Source organism: Centruroides sculpturatus, unplaced genomic scaffold (assembly GCF_000671375.1).
Source record: "Centruroides sculpturatus isolate CEXI.00-Female unplaced genomic scaffold, Cexi_2.0 scaffold1655, whole genome shotgun sequence".
NCBI lineage: Eukaryota > Metazoa > Arthropoda > Arachnida > Scorpiones > Buthidae > Centruroides > Centruroides sculpturatus.
This window is the reverse complement of record NW_019385838.1, coordinates 96,460-109,438: the sequence shown is the minus strand read 5'-3', so window position 1 is coordinate 109,438 and position 12,979 is coordinate 96,460. Positions and strand designations below refer to the sequence as shown.

The following is a 12,979-nucleotide window of genomic DNA, read 5'->3' as shown; positions in this document are numbered from 1 at the left end:
GCAAACTTACTTTCAACATCACTATCTTATAATTTTATAATCAGTTTCTTTTTTTAAACTGAAAATCTGTTCTTGAATGTTTTGCCTGAGTAAAAAAATATAATGCTAATCTTTAACTTCAGCAATCTTGAAAAGGTTGAAAACAGTTTGAACTTAAAATAACTGAAGTTAAAAGGTTAGCAGTATATTCTCTAACTATTCTACTTATAACAAATAAATTACTTAATTTATTTCATTTACTAAACATAGAATATTTACTATATTAAATAATATATAATGGTATGAAAATTTTTTATTAGTATTAGTTGCCTGAACTTTTGTTAATTTATGGTAATATATTAAGATAAACAATTATTGCATAATATAATTTGATTATTACATCAGCAACTATCTAATATACACACTAGTTAACCAATACAATAATGTAAGAATGTGTAAACAGGAAATAGCAATTTTCATTTACAGTAGTTAATAAAAAAATTTTTTTAATTTAGCAACTATTTTAAAATTCAAAACAAACACATTTTTTGCTGATTAAAATAACAAAAATAAAATGTTTTTGTTATTTTAGAGCATTTATTATTTAAGTTGATTTGTATTAAAAGACTGAGGAGAAGTATAAGACCCAAAATGCATTTCCTGGTATAATAAAGTTTGCATAGTCAATTACTGATGTTCTCTGTATGATTAGTTCCCTTCTGCAAAATTTATGCTTATTGCCATCAGGAAAATGAAGAACAATTAAACATCATACTGTATGTTGTATGTAATATAAATGTGTTTTATACTATTAGTGCTGATAGAAGATATGAAGTTTATTACAAAAAGAAATAAATTTTAAGTAAGCAATATTTAAATTGATTTTTTTTATTATAAATTGTATTTAAATTTTTATATTAAAAAAACAATAATTTATATTATTTAAGAAGGATATGCATAATCGTAAATTTGATAAATAAAATATGCTAAATTAATTTATATAGTTTAGAAAGGTAATTTAAATGCATTTATCTGATATTGTATAATTTCAAGACAAGTTAATTAGATCTCTATAAACATATAAATTTTTGAAGACATGAAGAGATGAGATTTTAGAAAGGGAAGTCCATGGGTAAGATGACACTTGAAACTGTATTACTGTAAAAGCAAAGCCATATTGACCTGATTAGAGTTGTTCTGGGTCTTTTGTTCTCTTACAATATGGAGGCACTTTGATTTAAACAAACAACTTAACATATACATATCACAGTTCAAATGAATTTTTACATCATATTTTCAACTAATTGAATTCCTTAACATGTAAATCTCTATATTCCCAGCTGGTACAAAAGTACAGTTACAAACTAACAGGATTTCAAACTGAGTTCAAATTAATATGGATTTCTTGTAATGTGCATATCAAGTTTGATTTCCTAAAAATGTTAGAGACACTTCTAAAGCCATAGCATTTATTTTTGTTTTTATTAATTCATTCTATGAAAGAAAATGAAAAACAACATATGGTCAGCAATTTGCTATTAGCTTTAAATATCATTAGATGAGACAAACATAAAATGAATGGAAACAATATAAATGCAAATAACATACCATACAAAGTTGTAAGTGAATAAATGAAATTTTAGAATGACCAAGTTGAAATATACAAGTGCAGAACCATTTCTATAACTATCATTAACAACCTTAAAGTGACCCATACATCTGTGATTTAATAAAATTGAAAATGCCTTTGCAAGGAAACACTTAACTGGGAAAGCATTTTCAGTGCAGTACAATGCAAACTCAATAGTATTGATGATCATGGCAGAGCCAATGCTACTTGTCATTTACTTCATTGTTGACAAATAAATAACAGACTATTCTGAAGATCATTAATCAAAGTGCAAAATCATTTCTACAGTTTGTGTACTTAAACTTGTATGTAAATAAGTGATTTTTGGAATGATACTGCACACTTACAGTAGATCCCCCTATAAAACCGTTTCCTATAGTTATGATTCCTATAAAAATTGTGGCAGTATCCGTAAACAACGGTAAAAATAACTCCTATAATACGTAAAACGTCATCGGGCAGCCGAACTACTTTCCCGCCGTCCGTAGCGCCACGCTACGGACGTTTAGGCGGATAAATTGAGTTTAGTATCGTCTGTTCATATAATTATATATAAATTAGGTACTGTACATATAATTATATATTAATTATATATAAATTAGGTACTGTACATATAATTATATATTAACTTAATTTATTGTAACTTTATTATAATTATATATATACTTTCCGCCGTCCAGCGCCACGCTACAGAGAGTTTAGGCGAGTAAGTTGAGTTTACTATCGTCTGTACAGTATGTAAATTAGGTACCGTAAGTCTAATACAGTACTGTAATTTTATACATTTCTTGTGAAAGAAACATTTCTTATTTAACGGCCATAAAAATTATTTATATTAAGGATGTCTCCAAAGGTCAACGAAGTTTTCGCAGAAAAATAATATCAGAAATCGCGGCCGCGGTTTGATGCGCTGTTCCGCGACGAAACCAAGCTTTAGCAACGGGCGTAGTCGAACGGTACACACTCGGTAAGCAATCCTACAATTTTTTGTTTATAACGTAGTTTATACGGATTATTTTCAAAAAAATATACGTATTTTGGAAATGTTGAGTCGAATTAGTCTAGAATCGATTAATTTTATGAAAGAAAACCTTTCAAACAGCCGTAGTCCGTAAACTATGATTCCTACAAAATTGATTCATAAAGAACGGAACGTATCTACCGTCTTATAGGGGGATCTACTGTATTTGCATTCTTCTTGTCTCCAGCCAATTCTACATCTGTCTCATCTGATGTCAGGAAAAGAAAAATACCATCTATAAGTGTTTTATTATGTACATTTTTCCATATTCTATCATGTAATATATTTAAACAGATATAAATAAATAAATAAATAAATAGTTGTCATAACTTATGAAATGCTTTTTGTAATTCTGAACACAAACAAATTATTGCATCAGTTAACAGAATGCAAATTATCATCTAACAAAGAATAAAAACTAAACTGATGTCCCAGCATTAATTCCTTCAAGAGGTTCACATGAAACAAATAAATGGTTTTTAATGTTTTCACCTACTTAAATACAAAAAGAATATTGAGTATATTCTATAATATTTATTCTTCTACCATATAAGAAAATAGTATAATTATTTAACCAAGAAACAGTGAGAGAGAAAGCTGTCTTGCTAGAAATTTAATTTTATAATTTAAACTAAACAACAAATAAAAATGCATAATCCATGGAAAAAACAAAATATACAACCATTTATAATTCTGACCAATATGCATTCTATATTGTAATCAATATTAATAAATAAATGACTGTAGCAATTCAACAGAAAAAAGCTTATTATTTAAGAGCTGGGATTAGTATATATAAGAAAAACCCAAATCAGTTAACCATTTCTTAATCATGAATAGAATATAATACTATGGTAATTTTCTGAACTCTCAGATAAATCAAAAATTTTGAACCAAAAACAAAATACGCACATGACTGGGCTAATAGCTAAAAGTGATCTCTCTGATTTGGATCTCTTCAATAATCCAGAAACTGAAAGGTTTAAATGGAAAATACATTTAAAAACTCATAATAATTGAACCTTTTCAAATTTTTATACAAAATATACATTTCCAATTTGGGTGTTAAACTTATATTTGATTTAACTATTGAATCAAAAAGCTTAAAATATATAATGGCACTAAACACACCTTATACAATTTTCCAGTAATTAAATTTAATTTAAAAAAGAAACATTTTTTGCCTGATTGATAATCTTTGTGAGATTTGTAAATAGATATTCTATTTTTGGAATAAAGTATTCTTTGGTGTAAATTAAATTTTTTAACCCATCCTCCACAAGGTAGGCAAATCATAAGACTTCCTTGTGCCTTTGGCCATTTAAGATTTTTTTGGCTGTTAATGTGTGTGTTTTGGAAGAATATGATTAAGAAAGAGCATTCATATATTTAATGAATATTTCTTTTTAAATTTTAACCAGAATTGCAGCCAAACAAAACTTTCTTAAAAAAAAAAAAAGTAGAACAAATATCATTTAATCATCATAATATCAAAAATAAAATATAAAAGTTAAAATGTAATGTAAATTACTTTTATTATGACAATGAAAACAAAAAATACAATTACAGTACATTCATAATCTCAAAATATCAATAAGTATTCATCTGTGATGCAAGAAAGCATAATCAACTCAACAGTACAATCACATTCCATTTTGGAACATATTAACCTAAAGATGATCTATGTAGAATGAAAATGTTTGTATTTTAACTGCATTAAACTATACTGGAATTTCATTTATAAGGTTCACAGGTTTGTGTTTTTTATGACATTAATCCAGTCATACAGTGTTTGAACAATCAAATTAAATATGAAATTAATTTACACAAAAAATTACAAATATATATGCATGAAATATATATTTATTTATATTTGTGTGTGTGTGTGTGTGTGTATATATAATAGGTAAATAATACGTTACTTCATATTAGTTTTGACTAGTACCTGTTATCATAAATGTAAATTAAAATTATATATAGTACAATCCAAAAGTTCGGGGACTTGGCTTAAAATTCCTTACCTTAAAAAGTTTATATTGCCGATGCATAACCACCTTTAAAGTAATCACCTTGGGCAATGATACACTTTTGCCAGCGCTCGTATAACTTCTGGAAGCACTGCTGGAAGCCATTTTTTTTAAATTTGTCGTAAGGCCTCCTGCGATGCTGCTCTCACCTCACCTGATGACACAAAACAGCATCCCTGCAAATGCTTTTTCATTGATGGAAACAAATAAAAATCACATGAGGCTAAGTCCGGTGAATAGGTGGGCTGTGGAAGCACATTAATTTCAGTTTTGACGAGAAACTGTGCGACCATTTGGGACCGATGTGCAGGTGCATTGTCATGCAGAAGGTAACAGTCTCCACTTTGACAGATCTTTGGCCATTTACGACAAATGGATTACCTCGAACAACATAAAATGTCTAGATAATGCTCCTTGTTTACTGTTCTGCCTTCAGGAATAAATTCTGAATGAACAATTCCTTGAGAATCAAAAAAACACCACCATCATGACTTTTCCTTTGCTCGGTGCATGTTAAGATCTTCTGTTAAAATACGCTGGCAACTAGTCTTTGATAAATGAGTAGCCGCAGCGATTTTTTTGAGGGTTTGGCAACAATCTTTGCAAACACATTGAGAGACCAACTCAACATGTTCCTCGTTCCGTGAAGTCGAAGGTTGTCAGAGCGTTTATCATCTGTGATGGATTCTCGGCCCTCTTTAAAACGCCTTTGATTTTGCCATGGTAAAATCACCGTACACCTTTCTTAGCAATTTTAGTCTCTGTAGGTGTTTTACCTAAACACTGACAAAATTTAATATTGCAGCGCTGTTCTTGAAATTCCATTTTTATTATGTCACAAAACAAAGGTAACTATCTCTGAAAGAAAATAACAGCGCTCTCGGTTTAATCACGTGACATGGGCGAAACCAACCTGAACACAGGAAAGGTATGATAGAATCAATTTCATACTCTGTAACTTCAAATACATGCTTTTGTTGTCATACATTACTGCAGTCTCCGAACTTTTGGATCATACCACATACCTTTCTCATGTTTTGTAGATATCTATCTTAAATCAATATTTCTGCCTCATTAACAATTATTAAATTTAAGAAATTAAACAGTTGTAGTATTCTATCAATAGCAACTAAAAATTGAAAAAAAAAAAAAAAAAAATATGTTGATATGTGTAGTCAACATATCTGTTTAACTCTAAACAAAATCGACTTAGTCCATTTGAGACAAAATCAGCAAAAACTGTAATTTTAGTTTTAAAGATTTTATTGTTTCCTATGTTGCATAAATAGTATTGTCTACTTTTAACAAACATATCGCTACTTTGGAAGAAAACCGTCACAACTCAAAATTACTAGTTTTGAAAAAATCCCATACGAAGATTTAATCAAAGTTTAACTGAATATCACTTATCACCCACATGACTGCTTCCTAGTGGCTGAATATGCAAGTTACTTTTGTGACACTCTTCCACATAAAAATTTACTACATTTTTGTTTTGATTATGACATAATCAAAAAATCTTGTCAAAACTTTATTTAATTGCATGAGTAATTATATGTATATAGTTATTTTTAAACACTGGAACTTCTTAAGAATTTTGTTTAAATCTAAATATGACTGGTTCTCTAAATGTAAAGACGGGTGTCCAACATTTTTGGTTTCACATTGGAAGAAGTCATGGAGTTTTGGGCCACAAGTATATTATGGCCCAATCCTTAAATATACTTGTATATTTAAGGATTAACAAGTCTAGATTATAGTAATAAGTATTAAAACTTTATTACAAAAAAGGATATTTTAAAAAATTACTTGTACAGACACTTTCACTTTTTACTTAGAAATAAATAAATTCATTTATTATAAAGGAGACAGACAAAAATTTATCTGAAAAACACAAATATTTGTTTTATTTGGGTCTCTAATTAATAAAAAAAAAATGACAAAACACCATTTTAAAGTGCATTTTTATTCAACTAATATATTTATAAATAATATGTAGCCCAAAAAGTAGCCAATGTGCCAAATGATATTTTCTATGCCAAACTAATAAAACGGTAGCCAAATCTTGCAATGCTGGAAGAAAACTAAATAAAGCTGGAGTTGGGACTCAAAGGATTATAGACCCAAAAGTGGGGAAAGGAGAGAAAGGACAGAAGATAAAGAAGTGAGGAAAGTTGGAAAATTAAGGGTCAATATTTGCATAACAAAGTAATATTTAACCTTTCTCACTACTTTTTATCTTTGGCCTTTCTCTCCTTTCTCCAAATTTGAGTCTATACTCCTTTCAGTCACAACTCCAACTTTATTTAGTATTCCTTCCTCATTCACACATTTCCAAGTATTTGAAAATATTTCCTATCCACTCAAAAATAAAATATGTATAAAGGTTTATGGCTTTGTGAAACCTCTTTTTGAGTTTGTGCCGTTGAAATAAATAAAATAAAAATGAATTTGTCAGTTTTGTTACACGTTTATTGGGCTGCATTGGAACTTGCCTTGGGCCGCATGCGGGCCATGAGTTGGATACCTCTGAGTTAAGAGTACTTAATTTTTTGTTAATTTATTACAGATATTAAAGCAGTGGTTCTTAAATAACCAATGTTCTACAAGTCTACCTCGAGTGTTCCGTGAAAGAAAAGATTTTAAAGTTTTTATTCAAATTTATTCCCATTGCTATATTTGCAGATAATTTCATGTTTCTATTTTATTCAATATATTAAAGTTTATTAGTTTAAATCTTCATTGTTTCCTGAGAATAGTAAACTTGGAATTGCTTATCAATTTTTGAATGTGTTGATTCTAATGTTCTGTGTAATAAAAAGTATACAAATGGTGTTCTGCGGCCTCAGAAAGGTTGAGAACCACTGTATTAAAGGTTATTATTTTGTTTTGAATTTTTTTATTTAATGTTTTTAATTTTTACATTTCCTAAATTTAAAAATCTGTTGTTGATACTTTGTTCTTTTAAACATTAATAAGTGATTTATTAAGTAATTTTATTTAATAATTAGAATCATGTTATTTTCTTTCAAAAAAATATATACAATAAAAATTTGAATAATAGGAAGGAATTGAGGAGTTAAAAAAGTTTGTTCTTATATTGTAAAAATTCTTCTCAAAATATTGTGCAAATATTATATTATTATTATTATTTTTTTTTTTTAAGTAAAAAATTAATTGAAATTTCTTTCAGTAATTTCAATCAATTGATCTAAAATTGATTGAAAATTATTCTTTTAGTATATTGATGTATTATTTGAATCTACTTTTCTTATTAAAATATCTAAAAACACAAACTGTCTTTTGGTGTTAAAGTTGTTTACTTGCAAAGTTTTTAATTACTGTACAAACAAGTATTTTTGATATTTCAAAATGTCATCTTCAAATTGAGAGTAAAAAATGAGAACAACCATTTTTTAGTTTCCATAGTAAATCAAAATATGCTCTTTAATGAAGACAAACTTAGATTAAGAATAAATGTAATTAAAAGCTTTTCAGGTAAACAGGTTTAATGCTGAAAGACAGTTTGGTTTATTCTTAATCTAAGTTTGATATTGTTAAAGAGCATATTTTTATCTATTTAAAAACACTTTTGACCAATTAATGAGAGACAATTAGTCAATTTAATACGATTTTCAGAACCATAAATTTTGATGATTTATTTACTTTTTAAAATAATTTATCTTACTAAAGTAAACTGATCAATGTATTGCTTACAATGAAAAAGTTTATAGTTTGTTTTAATATTTATTCATTATATAACTTAATATTTAAATAGGTTTTTGCGTGGAAAATTGCTGATGATTTATTACACCATAATGTAGACCTAGAATCATGTTATTTTGCCGCTCAAACCATGAGGACAAAGGTAGATATTTAACATTATTTTGAAATTAAATATTTTTGTAGCCATATAATTAATTTTAAAATAATTCTGTCAGATTCAATATGCGTTTCACGAACTTCCACCGGAATCACATCTGTCTTTGAGGGATTCCTTGTTGGAGCACATCAGTCATGTCTCTCAAGAAACAGCTTCTGTTATTGTCACACAGGTAACATTATTCACATACTTTAACTTATTTGCATTAGTTTTTTAATAATATATCTTAATTATTTTCCTTTAGTTGTGTTTGGCATTAGCTGATCTTGCACTGCAGATGGCAACATGGAAATCTCCAGTTTCTGATTTAATTGACAGGTGAATTTATATAGATATAATATGATTTTATTAAATTTGATGTTATATTTAAGAAACTATCTGCAAATTATTAAACTTTTTAAAATATTATTATAGATTTGGAAATGCAACCCATCATCTTCCTGTACTTCTTGAAGTTCTTACTGTTTTACCTGAAGAGGTAATTATTTTTATAGAATTGCAATTTTTTTCCTCGAGTACCATATTCATTAAAAACAACAAATCAGACAAACGAACAAATCCAAATTTAAGAAAACTTCATAAAACTGATTATAAAATATTTCAAAAAGTTATTTTTAATGTTTATATAAACTGATTTATCATTTAAAATTTTTAAAATACTTTAAATGTATCAAAAACTTCTGTTGTGATGATATGATATATTTACATTGTAATTCAACCAAATGTAAATATTTTAAAATAATCAGTGCGTTTTTTTTTATATATTAATTTGGCGTGTTACCTTTCCTATTGATTAATAATCAGTGCATTTCATGCATATACCATCTCTTGTTGAAATATTGGACTGATTTTTTTATAAGGTTGTTTGATTTTAATGTCATATGTTATCCACAATCCTTAAATGAGATGCAGCCTCTTGTCAAAACAGATTCAATGCCGTGACACACTAGGCAATTTCTCACCCTGGAGACATGTCTCTGAGCAACGAAAACCTGTTGACATTTGGAAATGTTCGGACACACAAGGAGACAATTTGCTAGTAATATAATCAACATTTTTTACCTGGTGATCGTAAATTTTTGCTAAAGCTGCAAAAGCATGTATCTTTAAGTATCTTGTTACAGTAGTCTTTAATAATGTGGATATACTGTAAATTGGTTCTTATGATTGAATTAACAAAATTAAATGTCATGTCCTATCAACTGTTGACCAGCGACTATCCTCTATTCTTACTTTTGTGTTGTAAACAAGAGCTGTACTCATGATAAATCTGTGTTCTCATTAATTACAAGTGGCGAGAGACTTGTCTCCCAAAAGTTAAAATGATTTGACTCCTTGATGACTGCTCTCCCATGCCTGAGAAGCAAGTTTTCTTATTTCTTTGTGAGCTCTTAATTCCAGTCTGCAGAGTCTTTGACAAACATTGACAACATTTGCAATAACACCTCTCGTCTTTCCATTTATTTTTTGTTTGCTCTAAGGTTTCAAACCTCTTTCACAATATTCTTTTTAGAATAGTGTCTTCCCTTTATAATACTCTTGGTGTTCTTTTGTCAGGTTTGTTAAACATGTTGCCTTTACTTTCCAACTTATTGAGGTTCTTTATAATGGTTGACTGTGCACATCCAACAAATCTGGAAATTTTGGTAGTTGAATAACCTTTACAGATAGTTATTTTTTTGTTGGTTTACATATTTTTGGTATTTTAAGTGCTCATTAAACAATATGAACTATAAATAATGACATATTATGTATGACACTTTTGTAGGTTATTGTGATTGATGCAATTATCAGACTGATGTAACTGCAATGGAAATACAAATATAACATTATAAATTAAAAGCACTTTTATTGAAGTATTATCAATTATGTGTAGTTATATATTAAAAATTGCCAAGATTGTAACTGGCTTTCAGAGTTTGAATTGCTACAATCTACAGAATTTTGTATAGGCAAAGCACAACTTTTTGGCACCATAGCTGCAAAACAGCATAAATAAGCCAAAAATTACCTATATGTTTATAATCAGATCAAAAAAACTGCAAGAAATAACTTCCTTAATTATTTGGTCGAGGTATATAGTCTAAAGTCCAACAAGGTACTGTCCTTGTAATGTCTATTATTATTATCATCTTTATTTTATTTTATTTTTTTAAGCCTGTAAATTACCTAATGTGCATTACATAAACCAAAAATAAGGATTGGTTGGTGCCAGGCCTGGATTTTTAAATGGGCAAAAAAATTTTATGAATGAACCTATTAATGTATAAAAAGCCCTAAATAATTACTTTACATAAAAAGGAAAAAAAAAATTATATTTATTATTCTATGATTGACTATGTACAATACAAAATAAGTTAGATTTAAATATAAAAGAAAACTTTATCTAATCAAAAACAAAACAAGGTACAGTAGAGCATCAATTATCCAAATACTGATCAACTGAAACATCAGTTAACCGAAAATGTTCCAGTCAGCAAATTCAAATTTCTGCTAGTGCTGTGGCACTGCAGAACTCTCCCCCTATTTGCCAATTTAAACTGTAGGCCTACTTTAATATACTACTTTATGTAAGATATGTATTTGTAAGACGTGTGATACAAAATATATACAGTACAGTTTTTTGTTATTATATCTTTTCGTAAATGATCAGTTATCCGAACAACCCACACCCCAAATTGTTTCAGATAATCGATGCTCTACTGTATATACAAAAACTTTCCCAACACTTAGTTTAAGATAATTCTAAGTTCCCAAAGTTAATTTTATCCCCACAAAAACATGACAAGAAATATGAATCTGGACTATATACAGGAATTTTACAAAATGATCTTACAATTAACTCACCTAACTGTCACCAAGAAGAAACTGCTAATCTGCCATCCAAATTGAAAGCCTTATTCCTAAGTCTTACTCAATCCTTAGCTTTACCTTGTTTTATTTGCAGCTCATCTCTCCTTACGTTGCTGGCTGGGATGATGATGTTACATTGATACATCCACTCAATCCTACTTACATACTTATACTGTAGTTAAGTTACTTAACTCTAGCCATCTTCTTTCCATGTCATGTCATCACCCACACACAGTTCTTTTTTCTTTATTGTTTTGTTTTTCTTTTTAAATTTTCAATGACAATTTGGGGTGAGAGAATCTTTTTTAACTATCCTTTGGAAGTTTCCCCAAGATGTCATTCTGGATTGATGATATATTCAATTCACCCTTGGCATTCATCTGAGTAAGCTGTTTTGTTTTTAGTTTTAGAATTTTGTTTGAGTGAGGTGCGGTGGTCTATCCATAATGAAATAAAATGCTCCAAAAATAGAAAAATGGAGCTAAAAATAATCCCCAGACAAAATAAAACAGGTTGGAATCGACTCCTTACACACTTCTACTTTGTGAACATCTCAGTTGTACCTGCTTTTAAAAAGTATCAGGGTGCTGCCAGACATGACTCAGCACTACTTCAATTAAAACAAACTTGAGCAGAACAGCTTTTTAAAACTTTCTTACAATAAAAACATTTCATTAAAATTTAAATAAAAAAAGTTGGGATCTATTTTGTTACATTAGTTCCCAGACTTGCAACTGTAAGAGCATTATTCATTGTATAAGTTGGAGAATTATACCTTTAACAGTATTGACTTATTCTGTTCTGTATTCTGTTTAATTTTGGCTTAATTTATCTGATCTATCAAAATTTATTTGAATTTAAAAAGTTTTAATAAAAGAGATGAAAATGTTTGTTTCTAATCATATGTTTACTTTAAATAATCTATAATTTTGTATTTGTATATATTTAAAAAGAAATGTATAAACTGTTATATAACCAATAATGATGATTGTAATGCGCATGGTTCCAACTTTGTTTTGATTCATAAAGCCATTTTCACAGAACACTTTAAACCCTCCGGGATCTTACAGGCTTCACAGTGCCTATGTTTTGACTTTTCTTATATTTGGAATTTAATAAAAACTTTGAAAAAAAGAGTGTTTAATTTACTAATTTACAATTACATGTCATCTGAGTTGTAAAAACTCAGATGACATGTAATTGACATTTTCTTCACTACACAAATACTTTTCAAGAAAAAATGCTGGGATCTGAGAGAGTTCATGCAATTGTTAATGTATCTTATTGGGTGCACTATGATATCTTAAGGTCATTATAACATTGTGGTCAACATTTGTGTACATCTTAACACTTAAACTATGTAAAAATATTTTATTTCCCTTTTAATTCTTGTGTGTTGTAATTTTAATAGTAAAAGCTGCAATATATACAGTTAAATATTTAAAATATTATTTTAGTTTGTAATGTGGAAAAATATTTTCAAAATATAAATGATTAGCATAAAATATGAACATGTCAAAATTGTAATTAATAATTGTAGAAAATAATACTATAGTAAAATATATTAATATATTATACTATAGTAA

General features: G+C 28.3%; 1 protein-coding gene across 2 annotated transcripts in view; it reads left to right on the top strand.

Annotated features, from left to right (window-relative positions):
- The window catches only part of LOC111642421 (transportin-3-like), a 37,950-nt gene that overhangs the window by 16,241 nt on the left and 8,730 nt on the right, over positions 1–12,979 (top strand). For both annotated transcript variants that reach the window (XM_023388771.1, XM_023388772.1), the window contains exons 2-5: positions 8,436–8,525; positions 8,599–8,712; positions 8,785–8,858; positions 8,955–9,018. In XM_023388771.1, the coding sequence (XP_023244539.1) occupies positions 8,436–8,525; positions 8,599–8,712; positions 8,785–8,858; positions 8,955–9,018 (342 nt within the window). The remainder of the gene's footprint in view (positions 1–8,435; positions 8,526–8,598; positions 8,713–8,784; positions 8,859–8,954; positions 9,019–12,979) is intronic.